The sequence below is a fragment of the Notolepis coatsorum genome, assembly GCF_963971535.1.
Source record: "Notolepis coatsorum genome assembly, chromosome: 9".
NCBI lineage: Eukaryota > Metazoa > Chordata > Actinopteri > Aulopiformes > Paralepididae > Notolepis > Notolepis coatsorum.
In genome coordinates, this window is record NC_140173.1 from 65,400,143 (window position 1) to 65,427,991 (window position 27,849).

Sequence of the window (27,849 nt, forward strand, 5' to 3'; positions counted from 1 at the left end):
CGCATCTAAGTTAATTTACTTCTGACCATTATAGTCAAAATATTTTCCTATGAACTTAAACTCATAAGATCACATAACAAGGCTAGCGTTCAGTTACAGCTATTGGCCAACGTTAGCAAGCTATCTAGCCAGCTACTCAACACTTGCACAACCTGAAAGTAGGCACTTCCGGCTGACTTCCGGTTGCGAATGGTACTTCCTGTCCCATCCAAATACATTGGTTTTAGCTACTTTTCTCCCGTTATTTAAACAACTTTGTCGTCACAGAGGGGCAATGAAACGTTTGTATTATTATAGTATAGAATGTATTTAATAAGCAAACGTTTGTCAGCAGGGTTTTTGGGCTGCATTTCATGTAAAAACGTTCACAGTTAGTTTACTTGCTCACGCTAATTAAGGCTAATGCTGGCTAACAGAAGCTAGAGCAAGAAACGACGCCGCAAAGTATTGTTTATAGTGCATTTCTTGCCACCTTATAGCATTTGTACATTTATATAATATATATATATATAATACGTCTATATAATTTGTTCCTCAACATTAGCTTCTAACTGTAGCAGGCTGCAGCTTGCTACAGTTAGAAGCTAATGTTGAGGAACAAATTATATAGACGGGTAATGTTTTGAACAACTAACGTTACGTTTAGAAGCTTGCTGGCTAACGTTAGCTTCTAACTGTAGCAGGCTGCAGCTTGCTGGCTAACGTTAGCTTCTAACTGTAGCAGGCTGCAGTTAGTTTAAAAAACATTACCCGTCTATATAACGTTGAGGAACAAATTATATAGACGGGTAATGTTTTGAACAACTAACGTTACGTTTAGAATGGAAAAGATCGTTAGCTCAAAGCTATCCCGGACAGTTTATCAACTTCCTGTCATTTAGAAATATGATTTTATAGTGAAAATCATTACCAAAACGTCCGGAAAAACCTCACGGGAGCATTATAGACTGTCATACAAATGTACAAATGCTATAAGGTGGCAAGAAATGCACTATAAACAATACTTTGCGGCGTCGTTTCTTGCGCTAGCTTCTGTTAGCCAGCATTAGCCTTAATTAGCGTGAGCAAGTAAACTAACAGTGAACGTTTTTACATGAAATACAGCCCAAAAACCCTGCTGACAAACGTTTGCTTATTAAATACATTCTATACTATAATAATACAAACGTTTCATTGCCTGTGACGACAAAGTTGTTTAAATAACGGGAGAAAAGTAGCTAAAACCAATGTATTTGGATGGGACAGGAAGTACCATTCGCAACCGGAAGTCAGCCGGAAGTGCCTACTTTCAGGTTGTGCAAGTGGAGAACTGCACCACGAACTGCCAGCCAGCCAGCTGGCTACCTTTTAATTCAACAGCCAGCTACTGCACTACGAACTGCCAGCTAGCCACCCCTAATCCACAACACCAGTCAACGGTACAAAATACGGTCTCCGCCAATCACATCAATTTGTACAGTTAGATAGGCACTGCATTGCAAATTAAAAGGTAGCCAGCACAGCCCGTATTAGCTAGCTACAGTGGCTAGGTAGCTAATGTTAGCCAACGGAATAACGATAGCTAGCTAGCCAACGCTAGCCAACAGCTGCAAAAACGAACGGCAATCAGCCGTTGATATTATGAGATATCAGTAGCTAGCCAGCTAGATAATGTTAGACAACGCCTTGTGTATTAAACTAAAGTTAATAGTTTACTGGGCCATTTTGTTTAATGGTTCAGTGATGTTGAAAGAGGAGCTATCACAACAAGTTTGCCGGAGGCTCTGCAAATGCCAATGAGAGGATTTGATGACAAGACTAGGGATGGGTATCGTTAGGATTTTATCGATACTACTACTCTTATCGATACTGCTTAACGGTTCGGTACTTTATCGATACTCTTATCGGTTCTTTTTGATTATTTTTTTATGATTTTTATATTTGCAGTTGAGAGCATTGGTCATCTCCCTACAGTAAAGATTAGAAATGATTGAATTATTGTAAATTTGTGTGGAGTGGTGGGAATAGCTGCTTCAATAATAACTTATAACAACAACAGACAAGTTAGACAACTATGTATACAAAAAAAACGATATACACTGAATGATTAGTTGTTACCTAAAGTCCTTGGACTCCACTGTAGAGAACGGGTGCAGGCCTTTGACAACAAACTTTGTCACAGCCCCGTGACACTCGTTCACCCTATCCTCTGTCATCTTTCCTCTAGCTGCTAGGGGGGAGAAAGGACTTTGGGTGGTGGAGGTAGAGGGAGGATGTGTGGTGGGCTCACTGGCCTGCGACACATTGGTGGCTGACGCCTCAGCTTGACGATCTATAAAAAGTTTTTAGATTGTAGTATTTGTAGCTAAACAATTATTTTGTTTATTAGCCTATTTGTAATAATTCGTTATTAGCCTAGGAAACTCCGTATCTTGGCTTACCGGCTGCAGTGGACGTGGATGCAGATGGACCACTGCGCGCAAGGCAGTCGAATACGGCGCATTTCTGCACACTAATATCGTGTTTTGCCAACAAATGTTTTGATAGATTGCTCGTATTGCCACCCTTACTGGCAAATGTTTTGTTGCACTTGTGGCAACGTGCGTTGTCGGCATTGACCCTTGTAAAGTATATCCATACTTTAGAACGCTTCGCTCTATCCGCCATCACGACTCAGTGCATGCAGACTCAGAGCTGTCTGTGTCTGTGTGCAGCGCGCTTCAGCACGGAGACATCGCTTTCATTAAGGAGTACCCGTATGTGTAAGAACGAAGTACCCGTATGTATAGCGCGACTCGCGAGGAGTGTGTGCAGGGGAGGAAACTAACTTTTTGGCTTACCAGCCAACTGGCGAGTATCTGATTTTTTTTACCAGCCAAACAGATTTTTTACCAGACAAAAAAAATCGCTAATTGTGATAATTACTTCTTTGTATGTCAAGCCGCGTCAATGTTGTGTATGCATCTGGGTAGGCACACTGTGCCTTTAAGACAGCACGGTGGTCTTACGACAGTGCTGTGAAGTACCGTCAAGTGTTGTGGTAACGTCAGTTGGGTTGGTGTGCTGTTGACGTTGTGCACCATAGTGTGCACAGTGCACTGGTTGAGCTAGCCCCTTTCGTGACTGCGATGTGCAAGCCAGGGGCTTTTGAGCATGAAATAAAATGTCTAACCTTACGTCGTAGTCCGGTGCTTTTTTGGAAACATTATAGTCATAACAGATATACACCTAGCTGGCTGCTTTGAGCACACGGGGCTAACGTTAGCTATATCTAAAATGCTAACTGGAAGCTAACCACTGTATACAGTTCCAGTAGACAACATTACACCTCTGTGATTTAAATGTGTCCTTAGTAACTTATACTCGATGGTTGTACTAGGGTTGGATGCAGTTCCCCGTTGGTCAGTCTGTCTGTTTTCCATCTTCTGCTGTGTTTAACGTTATCTGTTTGCGAGTGCTCCTGATGGCTAGCCTAGTAGTACCGCGGGACTTTTATTATTATATGTCCGCGGGTTGGCCAGTACTGCGCAAACGTTTATTAAACATTATATGTCCGCGGGTGGTCTTGTGCAGTGCTCTCGTGGCACTGTCAACTAAAGCGAACACTCAGAAGACGCGCACCGTTTGCCAGTGCAGTGATTGCAGAATGTTTTATTTTTTTGTATACTCGCCAGACTGGCGAGTGGTCTTCATGAATCACTCGCCAAACGTAAAAAATACTCGCATTTGGCGAGTAAAGTGGCCTAATTTCCTCCCCTGAGTGTGTGTAATAATGACTCGCTGCGGCTCGCTTCTCGTGCAGAGACAGAGACAGGAGAGATCGTTCGCAACTTTAAAATAATAATAATAATAATTTCTCTAGAGTATCGATAGCAGTACCGAGGACGTCGGAGCTTATAAATACTTGGGTATTTTCTAATATAGTACCGGTTCCCGTTTAAAACCGGGGTCCGGGGGGCATCCCTAGACAAGACTGGTCTGCGAGGGGGAGGGGCAATGCCTGCACTGCAGCCAGCGTGTGTGTGCCTGTGTGTCAACAACTTGCTGTAGGAGAGAAGACAGCGAGAAAGCCAGCTGGTATCGATATTGCGGGAAATGAGTATTGAAACCGTTTTAATTTAAAACTTTTAAATATTCAGAATCTATATGTATCGAAAAATCTATATTTTTGACAACACTAACAGACAGGCATGCTTGGAACTAGGGCTGACCTTCGAATTTTTTTTTGGCAATCGAAGCTTCGGGGCCGAGCTTCGATTTTAATTCGAAGCTTCGAATTTAAAAAAAAATAATTAAATTTTATTTTATATATAATTTTATTTTATTTTATTTTTATCTTATGCTGTGGGACTTGTACAGCACTTTGGTAAACTTTGTTGTTTTTAAATGTGCTCTATAAATAAAGTGGATTGGATTAATTAATTAAGTAGCCCCTTTCGTGACTGTGACGCAACACGGCTGTGTGATTTAATTCAAGGTGGATCGCTGTTGTCGTTTGAACAACTTCAGATTTCATGGGAACTACCAATCCCCCAAATCAAGAATGTTTAAGATGAATGAAGTAAGATTTTGATTATTTGAAATATGGCCCGTGTAGACTAAACTATGCACAGAATTATGTCAGTCTACAAGGTCCGGCAATGTAGACCTTGTAGACTCCACTACAGACCAATTATCACTGAATGTTCATGCATTTTTAAGAAGGGCTACTTCCACAAAAAAACAAAGAACTCACCAAAACATCTCAGTAGCACCTTATCTAAATGTTCTATTTCATATATGGAGATTCATATTTATTTATGTATTGCATGCATTTCTACATTTTATTTCCTATTTTGTTTATTCATCCCAGTATCTTTCTTTCTTATGTGTGGAATTCTACAAGGCATTTACATTTAGTCATTTAGCTGACGCTTTTATCCAAAGCGACTTACAAGTTCTGTACGACAGGTCATCAGGAAGAATACAACTCTATCAGCTGAGTAACAATATTCATCAAAGTGTTGCGTGTTACAGTGTAGGTTAGTTTATTAGGACAAGTGCATGACAGTAAGGTTAGTTAGGATTAGATTTATTTTATATATATTTTTTTTTTTCAGATAATGGTTGAAGAAGTGCGTCTTTAGTCGACGGCGAAAGATTGGACGGGATTCGGCTGTCCTAACTGGGGTGGGGTAGTTCATTCCACCATTGTGGGGCAAGGACTGAGAATAGGCGTGTAGGTGGTGTATATGTGTTTGAGGATGATATCCTTCAAACAGGCAATAGTGATGATATAATTTGGGCAGTGCTGAGCTGGGTTACTTTCCTCCAGTGTATTTGTCCCCCGGCCCCACCCAATGGCCCCATGCACACACACACACACACACACACCGAAGTTAAAAAAAAAATGAAAAAGAATGGGAAAAAAAATTTGATTATTTTTTTTTACTTCGATTTTTTTTTAATGTTCGAAGCTTGTGCCATCGAACGAAGCTTCGAAGCTTTGAAGTATTTAAGACAGCCCTACTTGGAACACAACAGACAGGCATGCTTGGAACACAGAAAACAGGCATGCTTGGAACACAACAGACAGGCATGCTTGGAACACAACAGACAGGCATGCTTGGAACACAGAAAACAGGCATGCTTGGAACACAACAGACAGGCATGCTTGGAACACAGCGCTGCAAGCAGTACTTCCGGGAGCCAAGCTACATTTACCATCAGGGAAGTGAACTCCACCTCTGCGTTGATGTCATCATCATTGAATGCTATGGTGTCGAAGTTCTCCTGGATGTAAAAGGGTAGTTCAACACACTCAGCCTGGAGGATTCCTTCCTTGCCGTCAATGCGCTTGATGATACCCTGAAACACAAGCGGCATGGGTCAAGGGTTAACTCTCTTGATCAGACAGCTAGGTTTTCCCATGGATGAAAGCCCCAAACACAACGCAGATGGGGAGAGTCACGGAGCAGCAGGCAGTGGATTAAATGATCAAAGGCTATCTTTCAGCTGGGAAATGAATGAATGAATGACTTTATTTGACAATATAAAATAAACATGTGACAGAAGAGCACAGTCGGGATATACTGCCAAGGATGAACACAAAAAAGCTCAGAGCTTATTTCCATTGTGGTCCTTGTAGGGGGGTGGGGGAGTGTGATGCTTAAAACATGCATCATACAAAACGTGACATCACAACACATCACATATACCATTTAACATTTATATACATACAGACTCTTACAACATGCAAGGGTGCCTTAAGCTAAGTGTCTAGGTCAAGTATAGTCCCTTTTGAGCCATGTCTTCAGGCTGGACTTGAATCTAACGGCATTGTCTATGATTTTCAGTTCACTGGGCAGACTATTCCAATAGACAGCTGCTGAATACAGAAAAGACTCCTTCCCCATACATTGAAAGACCGTTCATCACTGCATACAACTTGGTTTAATCCAATTGTCCATTCAGAAACTTTATATTATGAAATAAGACATTCTGGGATGTCTGACTATGACTATTTTCCCTATGCTCAGTCGACACTGTTGACACACCCACTACGCAAAGCGTGCACTCTCTCTCACAGGTGCTGAGCAGGTCACGCAGCCACTCAACTCGTAGAAAATACAGCATCAGGCTATTTTAGAGTATTGAACTGTTTAACAGCTGGGTATCGCGATACTTTTCTAGTATTGGTGTATCATGCAACACTAGTATGTGTAGTGGGGGCCATTTTATGTAATGCATTAACACTTTCAGTGCCAGCAGGGGGCGCACGATTTAGTGCTTGAATGCCCACCATCCACTTCAATGTTAGCATTAATAACGCCTAATCTACGGTATGTTTTAAATTATGGCTATGTGTCTAATCTGCCCGTCGCTTATCAATGACTCGTTTTCCAGTCAACATTGTCGAAGCGGATTGTTTTTTTATCGGTTCATTTTCGTTTTATAGCATTTTGAAAAGCCCTCGTTTTCAAGGAAAATATAAATATTCCATGATAATCGCCCTCTACTGCGCGCGCGCGTACACATGGCAAAACGCTCCCGCGCACATCTGAAATCTGTCGCGCACAGAAACGTGTGTAAAAGCTTGACCATATGTTTGTGTCTAATAAAAGTGGTGGCGATCTCAAAGCTCACATGGACACAGAAAAACATTACAAACAAAGCAGTGCGAGGCGAGAGTTTGATGGCAAAGTTGACCGAATTGATTGAAGTATGCAGCTATACAGAGAGAGAATAATAATAATTGAAAACTAGTTTGATGCCTCAAAATGATGTTTTGGTTTGATAAGATGCTTGTTATGATACAATCATTCTAAGGATTATGGGTGTAATAAATTAGTTTAGTACACTAATTGCAACAAATCTGAAACTGCATAGTGCACTTTTAAATTAGTATCTTTGTGAGGTTACGGTTTTATAATTTACATTACATTGAAAAGATAAAGATATATTTTTTAAGCTGAATTTTCTAATACAGAAGAGGCATTATTTAGAACATTACTTCATATTTTTCTTGTTATTTATTTTGTCCAGTAAGACTTGAAAATATATATTATTTTTTCATAGGTTGATTGTTATTTTCTTGAGATTTGTCAGATAGATTACTTTAGGCATAATACAGCATGTTGAGTAACTTTGGTTATAGAGAGATATTATTTTGTTATATAAAATAATATAAACAATAATTTTATATCAATACAGAGGCACTTTAAATATATTATAATGATAAGGCATCTTTGAGTAAACTTTGAGTATCATTAAGTATCTTGAGGCTGAAGGCAGTGTCCTCTTTAAAAAAAATCACAATATGGTCACCCTTGAAGTCGCATTATAATTCACTTAATAAAATAATGACGAGTCAGCCTCCTAAAAAGACAAAAGTTAGTGACACGACTCACACCGCCACCGCCAAAGTAAGGACTTTGCTCTGTATCGTCAATCAATGGTCAAATAAATATTTGATTAAGGAATATAATATGCCTTTTTGTATTATTTCTCTGTGTATCAGCAAAATTTATATATTTTTATGTTAGACATTGAGGGAAATTAAGATTCTCAGATTTTTTACAAACCGCCGCTTATGATGTATGTTGCTCAGTAGTTGCTGATGTCTGCTCAGGAGTAGGCTTGGGCGGTATCATTTGTTTCACACCGTCATATTTTGATGACATAATACCCCGGTATACGGGGGGGGGGAGAGAACCCGTGTTACCAAGTAAACAAATCATCGTTAGCTCTCAGTCTCAGAGTGGTAGTCAGAAGCCCGCACCGTTAGCATGTAGGGATGGGAACCGGTTCCTAATTGGCCGATGCCTGGAACCGTGTGCCTCCCGTGACTTTCGATTCCGTTATCGCTGCCAGGTTTTCAAAACAACGTTAGCGTTAGCATGTAGCCATGGCAGACTTATTTGATTCCTTAAGGGCTCGAAATTGCCTGGATTTTGGTAATATGCTCCCGAAATGCTCCCGCTGTTTGGCTACTTCTATGTGCAGTGAAAACTACCGTACTTTTCGGACTATAAGCCATTTTTCGACCCTGCGGCTTATATAACGGTGCGGCTTATATGTGGACAAAACCCGAAAATCGAAATATTGCTTTTTTTACTGCATTGAAATGTTATTTATCTGTTCCCTTATTTGCTAAACTTAATACAACTGTAAATGAGTTAATGTTATTTGTCCGACAGTATTGTGTCCCAATGGGAGTCATTCTCTGTAGAGGTGGGAAGTTAAAGCTCAATATAAGAACGGCCATGCACCACCACTCACAGAATCGAGAAAGAGCATCAATCTGTCAATCCTTTCCGTGTCCGGGCCGGGTGAGGTTTCCCGTGTTGAGTCAAATTAAGCCGCAGGCTCCACTCCTTACATATGGTAATTAAACATTAAAACACATGCAGCTTATAGTCCAGTGCGGCTTATATATGTACACATCATTCAATTTAGCTGCTGCGGCTTATAGTCAGGTGCGGCTTATAGTGCGAAAAGTACGGTACTTGAATGCTTTAGAACCTAGTCATTGATTTAGGTCAGGGTGAGCTAAAATTAGCCGCGGAGCTAACGCTATTTAACGTGAGCTAACGCTATTTAATCAAGCTCACAAAGAGAGATAAACAGCTGACAGCGGATAGTACAGGTACAAATACAATAAAACAGCAGGTGGGGGCTGTTGTGTAAACCTTGTACTATTTATTTCACATATAATAAGAGCCGCAGTGTTTGTTTACACTGTAAGCCAGGAAGTACCATGGTGGTGCAACATACAAATGTGTCCGTGTAGCAACACAAGCCAATACCTTATAGGACAGGGGCCCGGGGAGGGAGCTCTGTCTCCGTCTGTGTGTCTGTGTCTGTGTCTGTGTGTGTGTGTGTGTGTGTGAGACAGAAGTCGGAGGAATAACAACCTGTTATTCAATAGATTAAATTAGTTTAAGAATAAAAAAATAAATACATTTTAAGAGAATCTCAAATACATTATTTTATTTAAGTGTAGGCTATAGTTAATGTTTTATTTTTTACAGTTTTTGTATTTTTCTGACATGGGGGCTCAACAATAAATGACAATCAGAAATGTCAAGTTGCATGTTGTTATTCTAACCAGCTTAGACCCCTACGCTCTGCATCTTCTGGCCGCCTCAGACCTACTCCTATCCAAGCTCCGGGAGGGTCATCAAAGAGAAGTCGCCTATTCTCAGTCCTTGCCCCACAATGGTGGAATGAACTACCCACCCCAGTTAGGACAGCCGAATCACATCCAATCTTTCGCCGTCGACTAAAGACGCACTTCTTCAACCATTATCTGAATAAAAAAAAAAATCTAACCCTAACTAACCGTACTGTCATGCACTTGTCCTAATAAACTAACCTACACTGTAGCACTCAACACTTTGATGAACATTGTTGCTCAGCTGATAGAGTTGTGCCCTTCCTGATGGCTTGTCGTACAGAACTTGTAAGTCGCTTTGGATAAAAGCGTCAGCTAAATGACTAAATGTAAATGTAGTTCTGTTGCATTTCCAATTTATTTATGTAAATTATAAATTGATCAGGTATCGATAAGGGTATCGATAAAGAATCGAATCGACAAGCAGAATCGATAATGGAATCGTATCGATAAAATCCTATCAATTCCCATCCCTATTAGCATGTAGCCTAGCCATGGCAGACTATTTGATTCCTTAAGGACTCAAAATTGCCTGGGTTTTGGTCATATGCTCCCGAAATGCTTGCGCTGTTTGGCTACTTCTATGTGCAGTGAAAACTACTCGAATGCTTTATAACCTAGTCATTGATTTAGTTCAGGGTAATCTAAGATTAGCCGCAGAGCTAACGCTAGTTAACGTGAGCTAACGCTAGCTAATCAAGCTCACAGAGAGAGATAAACAGCTGACAGCGGATAGTACAGGACGGTACAAATACAATAAAAAAGCGGGTGGAGGCTGTTGTGTAAACCTTGTACTCTTTAGTTCACAGAGACGGATTATTTGCTTGCTCCACTAGTGCACCACAACAATACACACCAACTCTTGTCACAACTTTACGGTATTTTCACAGCACTGTCGCAACATTACCGTAAAACGTGAACACCGTTGTGACCCACTCGCTTCACTAGTGAGGACTGGTCTCGCCCTCTGCTGGCGCGTGTGTGCACTACACTCAAAACTCCGTTTCACTGTAAAAGAAACTGAAGCGCATCTGTGATTTTGACGGTGACGGACGGTATTGATTTTCAATACCGTCGGGATTTCTAAATACCCTGGTATACCGTAATACCGCCCAAGCCTACTCAGGAGGTTTGAGTGTTTGCTCAGACCGAAAAAAAATTAGAGGGAACATTGTGTACGTATGCACGCTATATAGGCGATCTGAAAAATCGATTCAGATTTCCTCAAAGCCATCACCCACACACACACACATAGGGCGAACGCTGAGATCTCAGCGAATACAACTCTGATTATCCCAAGACTTGTAAAATAGATTCCTTACCTCAGATCAGATGTTCTCCAACAAGGTCATTCCAATTCCTGATCGCCATTCCAAAAATCGATCGCTTTTATTGATCCAACGCTACATACTGTAAACACATATTCCACACTGTTCTGATGGTCCACAATGAATCCAATCGGCTCGGGTTACATGCCTGAGAAGTAAAATGTGGATTCCGGATTTTTCTTTTCTCATACATTTTCATTGAGTCCATTCCAAAAGGGTGCATTACCATCTGGGAGACGATAGGGGGCGGTTTTTTCACATCCGAGCTCCTGATGGGGCTGGTTTACCAACGTGAGACTCGGTTGATGAAATATGAATTCAGATCGATAATAAAAAAATAACACGCTAATTGTCGTGGTGGGCATTCAGGCGTCGGGCTGATAACACGTGTTATCACGTGGTGGGCACTGAAAGTGTTAAATGTAATGTTTATCTGTGAGACGTACAGTTGATGTACGCCGTTTGAAATTGATCCCCTTCACTACTTTTAAGGACTCTATTGCAGAGTAATTTGTCTGTTCCGCTTCATGTATTACATACCTTATAGTTTTATTGGTCATTTGTATGTATAGTCTCTTTTCGGTTTTATTTTATATTATTATGTTTTGAGCCCTTTCCCTGTTAGCCCGTCCTGTTGTCCTCTCGCCAGGCCATCGTTATAAATGACAACTTGTTCTGTCCTCTCGCCAGGCCATCGTTATAAATGACAACTTGTTCTTAACACATTGACGGCCACGGCCACGGGTATTAGACGGACCCACTCTATAAGGCCAGCTTATCATAATAAGGTTTCATTGTGCGTGAGGCTCTTTGGAGAGCTAAATCTATACTTTATATTATTGCTATCTGTCCATTCTCATTGTCAATTGACACTATAAACCGTCCCTTCAAAATGGCTTAAATAAATACATTTTTCATCAATACGTTCCCATTTTATAGCCTCGTGAATATAAGCGTTATATGGGATTGGTCTGGTATATTTCCTGCTAAACTAAATAAAGGGTGCTGCTAAGCTAATGACGTTAAATCGAATGGCGTTTCGGCCCTACAGAGGCTAGAGCTAAAAATCTAAAAGCATATGGTCGGTATCATGGTCCACCATGAATGCATGAAAGGTGGGGGGGGGGGACGTCGTTTCTGATTATTGATTACCAATAACGGCATTAGCCTCAGTAGCCGTATTCGCTGACCGGGTGGATGGCTATCAAAGCAAGGCCCGATTGGGCTGTAATTTACGTGAAAAAGCTCTTACCGTGGGCCGGTTGGACTGCAAAAAGGATTTCCCGGTTATCGATCGTCATCTGGTAGATCGATATGTCCATTGGCTGATGATATATTCCATTACTGCATACTGAATTCAGCGTCCCAAAACGTATTCCATGCTACATGCTACATGCAAAGCTTCAGCCTAACAGGAAAGTCCATTCAAGATAAAAAATAAATAAAACACCGTTCTGCCACAGGGAACACTGCATTATCAAGACAGCGCCCCTACGAGGATCTGGCCGGTAATGCACTTTTCCGAATTCCAAGAGTAGGGTAATTCTGCAGTGCCGCTCGGTGACATTGAGTAGGTTATTAACACTTTAATCGCCAAGGACGCCTTAACTCGTCATTCCCCGCCATGCTAATTCTGCCAATGACGCCGTAACACGTCATTGAGATCAATATTTCAAAAATCTGTGATCGCAATCATATTTCTCCCGCGGAGACTTGAGATCTACTGTTGATCCCCTCTCAACTCTCCAACGGTTCAAGAGCGCCATCTGGTGGCCGATCGGCGGATCGCCCAAACCGGAAACTGGTGCTCATCCAAATTCGGTCCGATCACTCGCTATAGGTCCCGAGACTCGAGCTAGACACAATGGATAGCGATCTGTTACCAATAACTCGATAAACAACATGATTTGGACGTATATACTATTATACAACCTGGAGATGGATTGCATATTTCAACATCCCATAATAGGAATATTTTTGCTCCACGCTCATCGCCCAACGGCCAGAGGAGACTGGGGTATGTTTCAGCGTTTTTTTTTAACCTTGTTCGATACAAACTGCTCTAATGATCATATCACCCACACTAGATGAATCATCTAACGTTGGCCACGGAATTATAAACGACCCCCCCCCCCCCATCCGGTCAACATCAGATGATAAGTAGTAACTTCTAGAAGCACGTCCATTTGAAATGTTTTATCTCGCGCCGATCGCTATCAAACTGTATTTGATCATCAATATAATGCATTTAGGGCTATAAATCACGTTCTGCAGAATGCTGCAGAAAACGATAAAAACATATTTATACTTTAGACCGTATTTTAGTATGAATATGTGAATGAAAAAGTATAACGTTCCTACATCCTGAACGATAGATAATTGACATTGAATGGGCCATAGTAATGTCAATTTAGCAATACAATTTAAAAAGTTATAGCCCTGCAAAGGAGGGGAACTTCTCCATAGACAGCCTCTACCTCCGTCAATCATTTGGCGATCTCGAAAATTATTGGTCATGGTTGTAGCCAATGAGTAGGGCTTTCCAAAAGTCACGAGCCAAAACAGGAAGACAATTCTCTGCCGAATGCATTGAAGTCTATGAGAAAATCGTTTTCCGAGCTCTCACCTTTTACCAAAACCGCTTCTAATCACTCATTTCTGAACTGATGTCTATGAAATTTGGATATGTACTACACAAGACTTCAGGCTATGGACCCAGGGTGTCTTTTCAGCCATACCAATTTTTGGGGAAATACTACTTCTGGACTACTTAATACAGAAAAATGTGAGTAACAAGTTTTTCTACAACTCAAGTTCAGACCTATGTTACTAGTCTATTTCATTAGCACTAAAAGTGAATTTTCTTTAATTATTGTATCAGAAACTTCAGAATGCCCAGGCAAAAAAATAACCCAGGCTCATGCATGTGCTATAAGTATAAATGTCCTAAAATGTCCACTTTTGGGGGCGATTGTTGGTTAAGGCGAGACACTGCAGGTGAATAGTCAAATATACTTTTTTTGTTGATTTTGAGATTGTTATATTTTGCTTCCTAAACATGTCTTCTATGAAACTAGTCACAATAAAACGTCAATAACACACATTTAGTTGTTTATTTTACATCATTTTGCCTTATTGCATCCATAAATGTGCACATATTTAATGGGAAAGTGCCTCATTTGCATATATAAACATAAATTTCAGAAAACTTGCAATATATTTTTTCTTAGTTTATATGTACATAACAAATTGGGAAAGTTTCATAGTGATATCTATTCAAATATGTTTTGCCTATTAGGGGGTACTACACTGTACTACACTGTTTGTAGCCTGTGTGTAGTTCTGTTCAGTTCAATAACATAATTATTATTATTATTCAGTTATCAGGCATGTGTTTAGGTTGTCTATTACTAATGGTTTGATTAGGTATTGTGTTTGTAAATATCTGTTTAAAAAAAAATATGGCATTTTACAATACAGAACTTTGAAGGCGTTTTCCCAAAAATGAGTTAAGAGTTTTTCCTCATACTCTGAGCCAGAAATCTCCACTTCAGTAGCACTCACATACACCAAACCTTCCAGTTCTATTCATATCTATGTTCTGAAGGTATTTACAGAAGGGTTTGTTGATATCGCATTCATACCCTGATTTATATCACATTTTATTCCTAAAAACATGGCGAAATATGGAATTTTACCATAAAAATGGACTGAATGGAGTATTTTCTGATTTATGGAGTGATAAAAAGAGATATCCAAAATCCCCTCTGTAATAACCTTTGGCTCTAATATGTCAACAAAATGAAACTATAATTTTGAAAATGGCTTTATCCAATGTTCAGATTTCTGTCCTGGAATTATATGCAAATGTGTGCATATTTAAGTAGATCATGCCTCATTTGCATATTTAAACATACAATTTCAGAAAACTTGTAATACAAAAAAGTCTTGTCTTAATATAAGTAATCAACTGGGGAAGTTTCATTGTGATATCTATTAGTTAATCTTTTTACCCTATTCACCTGCAGTGTCTCCCCTTAAGTGGCGAGTGACGTTTTTTTGTTGTCCACTTATTTCTCGCTACATATCAAGCCTGCATCATTAGTAGTGGAAGCAAATCTGTCCACACTGAATTAAACACTCTAGTTTTCTTTTTTTGAGATTTATCCATGGTTAACTTACTGGGGGGTGCGAAACTCAAGATTAGCCACCTGCAGATGGCAGGGAGAGGCGCGGGGTGTGACATATTTTAGTTGATGAAATATTAAAGACTTTAATTTATAAAATTGTATAAAAAATTGCCGTTATTTATTTCCATATTATTATTCAAACCTACAGGAAGCCACTGCAGAGTGGCTGAAGAGCCGCATGCGGCTCCAGACTGCGGGTTGCCGACCACTGCTCTAGACGATACGTTTAACGTCGCTACACGGATCCACTGAAACGGATATTTAAAAAAAGATCTTCACTTTAAAATGCATCTTCGAAAATCTCAGTTTTTATTTCCGAAAATGCAGTTTACGTGTGGATGAAAGGCCCAAACGTAGAGGAAAATGTGTGTTTTACTAAATATCCGTACTCATGTGGACTGGGTCTTAGAGCACCAACTTACGATCTCCCTCTTCTCCTTGGTGTAGTTGAAGGTGACAGGTATTTTGAGCTGAATGTTGGCAGCTCTCCTCTTTCTTGTCGTCAAATCCACTAGAAGGTTGATCAGCACTTGGTCATTCTTCAGCAGGGTAATAGCACAGTCCCTGTGATCGAACGTCACGTTGGTCTTTACGGTGCCAATGTAGGCAAAGATTTGTCCAGGGTATCCCTTCAGAGTAGGCTGCAGAAAGACGAGATCAAAACCAGGGATTCAATACAGACTTAAGTCTTATGTCCTAAGCATTCAATATTTTAATAACAATAAGAAATACTATTTTATTTTGCTCCAAAACATTAAAATGGCCAGTTCACCAAAAGGCAATGCTGATTTATTTTGCACATAAACTCACAATGCTGATTTATTTTGCACATAATCTCACACATCCAAAAACTCTTCAGTTTACACACATTCATTTAGTTTGACAGTTATTGAGAGTTTGAATGTGGCCACCAGTGATGTCATCTGGGACATTGAATCCTTGTGTTGCGTTAATTACAGCTAAATTAAATGATAAGGTAGACGTCCCTATAAGACAAGGTATTGCTATTTGTTCACCTACCATCTGTCATTTTATGGAGCTGTAATTAACTAAATGAGTGTGTGTGTGTGTGTGCGTGTGTGTGTGTTAGAAACTCAGTTTTTGGATGTGTGAGATTATGTGCAAAATAAATCAGCCATGTTTTTTGGTGACGTGCAATGACGATTGAATCCCGCCAGGTGGCAGTATCGCCTACCTTATGAACATGCATGGGCCCCACAGCCCCAAAACAACGACAGCCCCCCAAACAACTAGTAGGTTGTGAGCAGGACACGATCACCTAGAGCGAACTATTGGATATTATGAAAAAGACAAAATGGATTACCGTAATTCCTATAATAATAGTAACCCCGGCTTGTATTTGTTTCAACTGTAGCGGGTACCAGGCTTGTATTAGGAGGAGGCCTGTATAAGAGGGAGGCCTATATTTCAAATTTTCAAACGGATCATAATGAATAAATCAACATTTTGTGTCAAGTTTGAACCCAGTAAAATGTACTGGGTTAATTTATTGAAACCAAGTACTGTATGAAATAGTAAACAGTGCAATTACAGGTGGTCACTGGTCATTTCAATGTTTTCAAAGTGAAATCAAGTAACTAGCTCAGTATGCAGCTCAGTATATTAGTAACCCGGCTTGTATTAGGAGGCCGGCTTATAATTGCTTAGCTCAAGAGCGCACCCGGCCATTAATAGAGACCCGGCTTGTATTTGAGACCCGGTTACTATTAGAGGAATTACGGTATATGGATGATGATTATGGACGATAAGGTGCGTTTCCACCAGACTATGTTGGACTCAGCACTACTGGTAAAACGTAAAAAAAAAACTATAATCAAATCGACCGATGAGGAAACCTATTCGGCTCCGTCTAGTCTGGCCTGAGCAGACTTTAGTAGAGGAAGACAACGGATGAGGGCTACCTAACGTATTGTGTATTGATCCTGTTCTGATTCAAGACACTTGGACTCGAAGTGAGAAATAGAGTACCTCTAAAACAAAGGTAATTTTTTTATGTCAACTTTACCGATCCTAAAACATGCGTTTGTATGATCGCAGCGTCTGAAAAAGACCCCCCCCCCCCCCCCGATGCCTTTGTGAAGAAACATAATGGTGGTGCACCTTTTGACAAAGGTAACGTCTATTTTATGTCTATTTTACCGAACCCCGATCCTAAAACATGAGTTTGTATGATCGTAGCATCGGAAAACGCCCTCCATTTTGGATCGGTTTTTCAACAATTGTTTTTATTATTTTTTTTATATGTTTTTAGTCGATTTTTATTGGCTTTTTACTACTGGGCAGTCCGGTAGAGAGAGAGAGAGGAAGAATGGGAGATAGACGGGGGAAGACTTCAGCAAAGGTCGCCGGGTCCGGGAGTCAAACCCGGGACGGCCGTGTTGCGACGCAGCGCAGTACGTGGTGTGCTACTTGAGCGCCCACGGTTTTTAAACTCTGATTGTTGCTAAACGTTCACAGAAGGTAGACACAATAACTGCGCTCCAATATATGCCAATAACGTTCAGTTTTGTGATTAATCCAGAGAAATAAAAAAAAATTAAAATGGCATCGCATGGGATCTATAGCGTCGTTTATTTAAAAAAAAATTGCATTACCGACGTGTTTCGGTCGGTACCCTTAAAAGTACCGAATTCGGTACCCATCCCTACAAATGAGCCATACTATTGTCTCCATAGCTATAATACAGAACACACGATGGGTCTGCAAACATCGCTAAAATGGTCAATAACGCTGGCGCCATTGAGTAAAGATGGGAAAAGGGCGTTGCGCTCAATGAGTTAAGCCGAGCCCTATTTTCTGAAAATCCGCCTAAAAATACATACCTAAGTAAATGAAAGATTGCTCCACTTCTACAAAGCCATTTGCATGTTCTTGGTATCTAGGGACATCTATGGACCTCAGGGAATGTATCCCCAGTGTCAGAAATAGTGTGTCTATTACTAGGCTTGCTTCAATTGTGATGAAACAGAGAATATGAATTATGATTTTTCTTTGCATCTTTGACAGTGAATAACACCATGCTAAAAATGACCAGACATGAAAGCTCGCCAGTGAGCTCGTTCAGTACCTTCTTGAGATCACATGTACAAAATCTAAGGAAATGAATAAAGGGAAGAGGATTAAACAGAAGGTTTTGTAGATACAGTACTGAATTCTGTCATCCAGACCCATGCAATTTGAAATATTATTATAGAATATAGAATATGAGGTCTATAAATTACCTTATTATAGCGATGTTGCACATCTATTGTTTAATTTGGATTTAGTATCACCAGGCGTGCATGAAGAACAGAGAATGAAGCTTTTTATTTTTGAGAAAGCTCCGCCATTGCTAAATGTTCACAGAAGGGAGACAAACAAACTGTGCTCCAAACTATGCCAATAACGTTCAGTTTTGTGGTATATAATCCAGAGAAATAAAAAAAAATCAGGAAGTCATTTCCTTCCAGAAAGCTGGAGAACCCTAGGAGATGTAGTTTTTTGAAATTTCAACGCTCATTGAAAGTCCTGTCTTGGAGACTTCCGGTATGGTGAGCAGGGTGTAAGACGTGTTCTCCCCCTCTCCCTCATGTTTTTTTAAATTCTACGTTTTAAGACTCCAAACCTTCATAGTTATTGTTTATATGCAAGTATCGATACAGCTAATTAAATATTTATCTTCGCAAAGATGACATCCAAGACTCCAAAACCAAAACGGGGCGATGTTCAGAAAGAAGAGGAAGCGGATGACGCTTTTAGCAAGGCCTGGCTAGCCACCCTGCTTGAAAACCACAAAGAGGCTATGACCACCGAGTTCAGAAAAGCCATTACCACTCTGGAAAATAAACACGACCAAATGAAATCGGACGTGGCCGAGAACGGGTCAAGTCCCTGGAGGAGAATGCGGAATCTGTAAGCGAAAAAATTGCGTCGCTGGAGGCTACATGTGCCGATCTGAGGGCTAGCCATGCTATGCTAAAGGCTAAAGCGGAGGACCTGGAGGCTCGAGGGCGGCGTAATAAGCTTTGAATCATTGGACTACCAGAACAGATTGAGGGCCCGAGACCAACATCCTTCTTCGCCACCCTTTTATCCCAGGTTTTTGGGGCAGAAACCCTCCCTACCCCTCCAGAATTGGACAGCGCGCACAGGTCGCTAGCAGCTAAACCGAAGCAGGGTTAAAAGCCTAGGCCTGTTATCATCAGGTTCCATAATTATCAAACCAAAGAACGGGTGATCCGGGAGGCCAGAAAGAGAAGGGCGGAGATGCAGTACGACGGTCAACAAATTGCTTTCTACGAGGATTATACCCCGGCTGTGTTGGAACAGCGAGCACCGTACCGCGATGTGATGGCACTACTTTACAAACGGGGGCTGAGGCCTAGTCTTCATTACCCGGCCAAACTGATGATTACGGAGGAGAGCGGGGACAGATTACGCTTCATGTCTGTTGGCGATGCCGAATCGTACCTTAAGGCCAAGCTAGCCTAGCGTGGACGGCTACCTAACGAGTACCTAGGGGTAAGCTAACCTGACGCCGGCAGCAATGAACAATGAATGTAGAATGCAAGACTGAAATTATAGACATCGTTTGGGCTAAACTGGTCAACCGCGTTAGACCTGACACTTATACTTCATGGGGAGATGCTATTGACATTAAGCGGACTGGCTTCTGAAACAGAACTTTATGCTTCCCAAATAGCCGACGCAGATTCTATTTACACTTATTTCTAATTCCATTTTTTTTTTTATTCTTTAATAGCTCTTCTTTTACATGCGTCTCTCTCTCATTCAAACTGTAGACGTTCCCTCTGTTTAGAGGCTGCAAGATAAATAGACTGGACCGGTTTGACAGGATAATGAAGGTTCTATGTGTATGCTTCAGGAGTACTCAATGCGCGGATTGGAATGTACAGAGACTGGGCCTGAATTTACTAGACCATTTACCTATGTCTAACGGACACCTCAGGGCCAGCTGAAACCAACACCAACAGCAATAGACATGATTACGACATATTAAATGTGTGGCTGAACTTGTAGACCTTGGTTGGATTATAGTGCCCAGTCACTATAGAGTGGCCACCTATGCCTCAGAAGGGTAATATTGTTATTTCAATCGGAGTGACTCCTTCAAAAGGAACCCTATGCCAATCTGGTTGCTATAGCCATGACCTTGTGAATAATTGCATGCCGTTTTCTTCTGCTCCCCATTTCGTAATTTTTGTTATTGCCCTTTTTTTATTTATATATATATATAATTTTCTTTTTTTTTCTTAACTTAATTTGCCCTTTCTTTTTGTATGGATTTATATACATACGACTCTCTAGGCAGGGTGAGCATATTCAGGGTGCACATGTTCCTCTTACTATCTGAGGGTCTCAATACAAACAAACCGGATAGTATCTATTGGGTAGTGGGGGTTTTGTATACATGTTTCAGGAAGCACTCAAGGTAATGACTGAACCAACTCAATTTGCACACGCTTCTTTTTACTGTCTGAAGGTACAGGTCTCTAACACTGCCGAATGTAACTAACCACATTACCTTTCTATACATATTTTAGGTACATTTTGAGATCCCTGAATCGTGTGACCCCTGTAACTGCATAGACCTCTTGATTATTGTTATTTTACTATTTAAATATATGTATATATTTTTTTATAGACAAAAGGAGAAAGGGGGGGGGGAAAGAAGAAGAAAGTGGCGCCTCTTTTTCAACTCTGTTAAGGTTTTGCAATTTTTATATCCCTAGTTGGCATGGTAGCAGGGGCTAAAGACATTCTCTTCGAGCCATTATAGGTTGGAAGCGGGCTTTGCCCAGGTCCACTGAATTATAGGTTGACCTACACACACTGGAGCGCCTCGGTATACTCGTTCACTCAACTTTTTATGGGTCACACTCCTTAGTGGGAGTCATTGGTAGCGCTTTTACGTCCATGCTCTAATGGATGAGCCCCGAGTTGTGTTGCAAATATCTTTCATTTTTATTCTAGTTTATTCATCCTTTTTTTTTTTTTGGTTGTTCGAATGTTCTTTTAACACAAATTTGAAAGTTTATCCATAACCATATTGGAGGCTGTTCGAAATGAACGGGAGAGAGGGGAAAAGAGGAGTGAGGATGGAGTCTCCACCGGAAGGAGCGTATCCTGAGAGGTACAAAGGCTGTTACTGTTCCCTTAGGGACCAAGGGATGTACCCCCGGGTGAGTATGTTTGTGTATGGTTGTGTGGGTGCATGTGTGTGCGTCAACCCCCCCCCACTTTCTTTATCCCCCTCTACCTTTCTCCTCTCTTCCAATGTTTCATCTTTTCAACTCAGGTATGTATATACTTAATATATACGCTATCAAGGTACTTAACCACCTACGGCATCTCAAGGGTGACCTTTGTTTTTTTACAAGAGACACACATCTGCACCTCAGATATCCCCCGTATTAAGAGAGCATGGATGGGACACATTTTTCATTCTAAATTCTCTGCAAAAGCCAGGGGAGCTGCAATTATTATACATAGGGATGTACCCTTCGAGCCTTCCACCATTTTAACTGACCCTGACGGACGATATGTTATAGTGTCGGGCAGGCTGCAGAACATTCCGGTGGTTTTGGCCTCAATATATGCACCAAATTGGGACAATGATAAATTTGTATCCAATTTATTTTCCTCGATACCTAACCTTAATGATCATCACATAATTATCGGAGGAGACTTTAATCAGGTCCAAAACATAGAACTTGACAGGTCTTCGGATAGACGTACTACCATCTCCAAAGCGGCGAACATCCTAAAATTTCACATGGAACAGCTTGGCCTTATAGACCCTTGGAGAGCAAAATTGCCTACCGATAAACTTTTCTCCTTCTTCTCCCATGTCCACCACACATATTCGAGGATAGACTTCTTTTTACTAGATGAAAAACTACTACATAATGTAGTCTCTACCAAGTACCATAGTATAGTCATTTCCGATCATGCCCCGACATCCGTTGAAATTAACTTCCCCCAGGGTAGAACACCCTCTAAATTTTGGAGATTCAACTCCCACTTATTATCTGAACCTGAATTTAAGGATTTTATTCATGCACAAATAAAAATCTTCTTTGAGATAAACGACACACCTGAAGTTAGCAGTGACATACTCTGGGAGGCCTTTAAAGCATATCTCCGCAGACATGCCATCTCCTTTACCTCTCATTTTGGGAAGCAGGAACAATCCAAATTAACGGGTATATCAGATGAGATTAAATGATTAGACATCCAGTACTCGTCTAAACCCACCCCTGCTCTATATAAAAAACGACTCCAGGTTCAATCACAATATGATTTGCTTTCAACTAGTAAGATCGAGAGACCACTCCTGCACACCAAGCAACGTTTTTTCGAACAGGGGGACAAGGCCGGAAAATTACTTGCGTACCAAGCACGAGTGGCGAGTGCCTCTAGACCAGTGGTCACCAACCCGTCGATCTTGATCGACTGGTCGATCTTTGAGACTGTCCCTGTAGATCTTTCCATGAAAATTAAAAATTAAAAATAAAACGTTTTTTTTTTTTTTTTTTTTAGATCTTACCCTGAGAGTCCACATTACAGTTCTACTTTTGTTTTGATGTGAAAAGTGATGCTGCACTTAGCACTGACTGAGAAAGTACACATACAGTTCTACCTTTGTTTTGATGTGAAAATGATGCTGCACTTAGCACTGATTGCACTTAGCACTGACTGCACTTAGCACTGATTGAGAAAGTACACATTACAGTTCTACTTTTGTTTTGATGTGAAAAGTGATGCTGCACTTAGCACCGACTGAGAAAGTACACATTACAGTTCTACTTTATAAAATGCTAATTGTAAATATGTTTGTCAATGTTAATAATATGAGAAAGTCCACATTACAGTTCTACTTTTGTTCTGATGTGAAAAGTGATGCTGCACTTAGCACTGACTGCACTTAGCACTGACTGAGAAAGTACACATTACAGTTCTACTTTATAAAATGCTAATTGTAAATATGTTCGTCAATGTTAATAATATGAGAAAGTTCACATTACAGTTCTACTTTTGTTTTGATGTGAAAAGTGATGCTGCATAAGATGACTGCACTTAGCACTGACTGAGAAAGTACATAATAGTTCTACTTTGACGTTTTAATGTTGGACCAAAGCATTGCATGTAATTAGAATACAGGCAAATAAAAGTAGTTTAGTTTAAAGTACAATCTTGGCTGTCTTTTTCTCTCAACGCTTCAATAGGTAGATCTTGCCTTCACCAAAAAAAAAAAAGTTATCTTGGGCTTAAAAAGGTTGGTGACCACTGCTCTAGACTGATTCCCAGGATAAAATCCCAATTAGGTGTCACTACAACAGACCCTACGGAAATTTCTGACATTTTCTCTGACTATTATTCCAAACTTTACACGTCGGAATCTTCCCAGCAGGACTGGGATCGCCCAAACCCCCCTCAAGTCTTTTTTAAACTTAAATTTTTATTAACATTTATAGACAAACACTTACACAAAAATGGAACCCATAATACAACATTGTTAAACAGACATAAATAATAAAGTACAAAAAATATAATACAATTGTAATACCGAAAAAAATAAAAAATAAAATCAGAAAATGCTAACTAAGTCAAAAGTGTGTGACATGGGTTCAGAGACCCTCCTTGAACCCCTTTCCTCCTTTACCCTTCGCCCTCTGTGATGTCGTTTTCGTTCCCCTTGTAATCCTCCCACTTTCCCCATCTTTCTCCAAATTTCTCTTCCTGTAACCTCAGCATATGTGTTATCCTCTCCATATCCTGTATCTCCTCCACTATTCCTACACATTGTGCCATTGTCGGTGGGTCTTCTTTGTACCACAGTCTTGTTATTGCTTTTCTGGCCGCTATCAACATTATCTTTATTAAATATTTGTCCCCCCCTTGTATTCCCTCGTGTCTCAGGTCTCCTAAGTAAAGCACCAGTCCCGTTTGTGGTAACCCGGATCCTAATATTCTGATCATTGCCTCCCCTATCTCCTCCCAATACCCCTTCAGCTTCTGACATCCCCAGAATATGTGTGTGTGATTTGCCCCCTCCTTCCCACACATCCTCCAGCATGCTCTTTGTGTTGGTGCATATTTTCCCTTCAGCTCTGGGGTTATAAAGAATCTGATTATGTTTTTCCATCCAAACTCTTTCCATATCCTCGATCCTGTTGTTGAATGTTGCACCTCGCATATGTTCCCCCATTCCTTCCCTGTTATTCCTATCTCTAGTTCTCTCTCCCATTTCTCCCTTATATAATCGGTTGTGTGTCCCTTGCTGGTCATTATAGCCCGGTACAGTGCTGATATTACCCTTCCTTTCCCTCCTTCGTATGCCCTTACTATCATCCTAATTATTCCATTCTGTTCTTCTTCCTTGTCCCCTCTTATTTCTTTATTATAGTAATCTCTAATCTGTAGATATCTGAAGTGGTCCCTGTTTTCTAGTCCAAAGTTCTCCTTTAATTTTTGTAGTGTTTGCATTTCCCCCCCCCTCAAGTCTCTCAAGTACCCTCAAGCGAATAAAGCGGAAGCTGAAGAGTTAGGCACGCCTATAACCATCTCTGAAGTGACTGAGGCAATCAAATCTTTACAAAGTGGTAAATCACCCGGGCCAGATGGCTATACTACAGAATTTTATAAAACACACTCCGTGTTGGTTGCTCCTTTCCTACTGAGAGTATATAACGACTCCATTCTAAAGGGCCAAATGCCACCCACGCTATCAGAGGCGTCATTGTCCCTGCTGCTCAAAAAAGGTAAAGACCCTCTCCTTTGTAGCAGTTACAGTCCTTAATGTGGATTGTAAAATATTGGCTAAGGTCCTTTCATGCCGTCTTCAGAAGGTGGTCCCATTCCTGATAGACCCGGATCAGACGGGTTTCATCATGGATAGGCAATCCTTCTTTAACACCAGAAGGCTGTTAAATATCCTTTCCACAACCACGACTGGCGCACCAGAAATGGTACTCTCCCTAGATGCTGAGAAAGCGTTTGACAGAGTGGAATGGAGATACCTGTTCCATACACTTGAGAAATTCAGTTTGGGCCCGGGTTTTATTTCATGGATAAAACTCCTATACAAATCAAATCAAATTTATTTATAGGGCCCGACAACACACGTTAATGTCCCCATGGGCCGTACAGGTCTTCTTTAAACAAGTCAAGAAGACAACATAACAATAAGTCAAGAACAGAACAAGAACACAATAGGGTCCAAACATTTTTTAGATGAATGCAAATAAATGAAAGAATGCAAGCACTCCCAGACATACCCCACGCGAAGGTAAGGAAAAACTCACTAAAACCTAACAATAGGGAAAAAAGCTCCACAGGCGGTGTGGAGGAGAGAAACCTTAGAAGGGCCATTCAAGGGGGGATCTCCCTTCTTAGATGTTGGTGATAGTAGTGTTGCAGACGGACAGTTGGTAAGCATGCACTCATCCCCGGTGGCCTCGGTTAATGTGAATGGTACCAAGTCGGGCCAGTTTGCGCTTTATCGTGGCACCCGTCAAGGATGCCCGCTTTCTCCCTTGCTCTACACACTCGCCGCAGAACCTTTAGCCATATGGCTTCGCAGTGAGGACAGATTTGAGGAGATTGAGAGGTTCGGCCTGGTTCATAAACTCTCATTGTATGCCGATGATCTCCTACTTTATGTCTCCAATCCGTCATCATCCATCCCTGTTATCCTGGATATTCTAGAACAGCATAGACAGCTCTCCGAGTACAAACTTAATCTCCAGAAAAGTGAATATTTACCCGTTAATGCATCTGCGGAACGGCTTCCTCAATCGCTTTTCCCCTTTAAAAGGGCCACGGAAGGATTCACATATCTAGGGATTTTTATGGCCAAATCACAGACGGAGCTCTTCGCAAAAAATTTCCGTCCTCTGCTGGATCGCTTTAAGTTAGATCTGACGAGATGGTCCTCTCTCCCCCTCTCACTTTTGGGAAGGGTTAAACTGATAAAGATGGTGGTCTTACCCCGATTTTTATACGCTTTTCAGCATATACCAATATTTATTAATAAAGCCTTTTTCACTTCGATTGATCAACTTATAGGTTCATTCCTGTGGGGTAACAAAAGAGCACGTATTAATAGGACGATCATGCAACTTCCCAAATCAGAAGGGGGTTTTGGCTTTGCCTAATCTTCGCCATTACTACTGGGCATGCCATGTAATATAAACAAACTCCTTTACTGGAGGACCAAGAGGGAGGAAGAAGACCAACCCCAATGGGCTCGGATGGAAGTCTCCTCTTCAAAGTACTCACTCTGGTCTGTGGCAACATCCCAACTACCCATTTCAATCCCTATTAAACAGGTGGCTCGGAACCAAATCGTAACGGATACTTTGAAAATCTGGAATCAGTTTAGGAAACAATTTGACCTACACGCTCCGTCGGGGCTAGCTCCAATCTCTTGAAATCACCTATTCCTACCGTCCTGTTCTGATCCTGTATTCAGAAGCTGGGCGAACAAAGGTTTGCTAACCATTAATGACCTCTACTCCGGAGGTGTGTTCTCCTCGTTTGCAGAATTATCAAAAGAATTTGGTCTTCCAAACTCCCACCTTTTCCGTTTTTTTCAGATCAGAAATTTTTCTCAGAACCAATTCCCACAATTCCCTGGGCGTCCTCCAGACTCTAGGACTGACCCTCTCCTATCGCTCGATACCGGGCGGAAAGGGCTCGTCTCAATTATATATGATAAGATATTTTGGATGAACCCAACTTGCTTAGACTCCCTAAAAGCCAAATGGGACGAAGATCTGGGAATTATCATTACAGATGAACAATGGGATCATATATTAGACCTTGTACACACCTCCTCTATATGTGCAAGACACAGTTTGCTGCAGTGTAGGATCCTGCATAGGGTTCATTACACCAATGCGAGGTTAGCAAAGATATACCCGGATAGAACAGATGTGTGTAATAGCTGTAAACAATCTCCAGCCGATTATATGCACATGTTTTGGACGTGCCCCAAACTCAGAGTTTTGGACTGCAATATTTGACACACTGAGTAAGGTCCTGGGTGTGAAATTAGACCCTGATCCACTCACTGCCTTTTTCGTTATCCCGAATACCCCTTCGATCGCATCTAGGGCTGCAAAACGAGTTGTGGCGTTCACTACCCTCCTCGCTAGGAGACTTATTCTCTTTAAGTGGATACACCCTTCCCCACCCACTCACAACAGATGGATACATGAGATACTACATTGCATTAGGCTTGAGCGAATCAGATTTTCCCTAAAGGGCTCCCTTGAAACATTCCATGTGACCTGGCAACCATTTCTGCAACACATCGATACCCTGACTATCAATGAAGAGACTTAGAAAGGATAGAGCTTTACACCTCTAACTGCACTTGCATATCTTTTATTATTATTTTATTCCTATTTTCTAATTCCCCCCCCCCTTCCCTGTCCTGGTATGTATGGGTGTGAATGAGACCCCGGGGGGGTGGGTGGGTAACTGGGGGAGGGAGAGGGACACAGCTGCAGAAGATCAAACTACTCAAGAATTACCACAACACTATAAGTAGGGGTGGGGGAAAGAGTGAAATAATATTATTGTTGACTTTCTTCCACAGCCACATCCGTGCTAGAGAGGTTTTTTGTGTTTTTATTTCTTTCTTTATCTCTTTGTATCTGAATATTTG

At 40.9% G+C, this 27,849-nt stretch overlaps 1 protein-coding gene across 2 annotated transcripts in view; it reads right to left on the bottom strand.

Annotated features, from left to right (window-relative positions):
• The window catches only part of LOC311234887 (uncharacterized protein), a 98,259-nt gene that overhangs the window by 35,059 nt on the left and 35,351 nt on the right, over positions 1–27,849 (bottom strand). The window contains exons 10-11 of one of the 2 annotated variants that reach the window (XM_084322149.1): positions 15,575–15,793; positions 5,704–5,826 (exon numbers count right to left, since the gene is read on the bottom strand). In XM_084322149.1, coding sequence (XP_084178275.1) covers positions 5,704–5,826; positions 15,575–15,793 — 342 coding nt within the window. Of the gene's footprint in view, positions 1–5,682; positions 5,827–15,574; positions 15,794–27,849 lie in introns of both variants that reach the window. The other variant, XM_084322148.1, reaches the window with a different exon arrangement.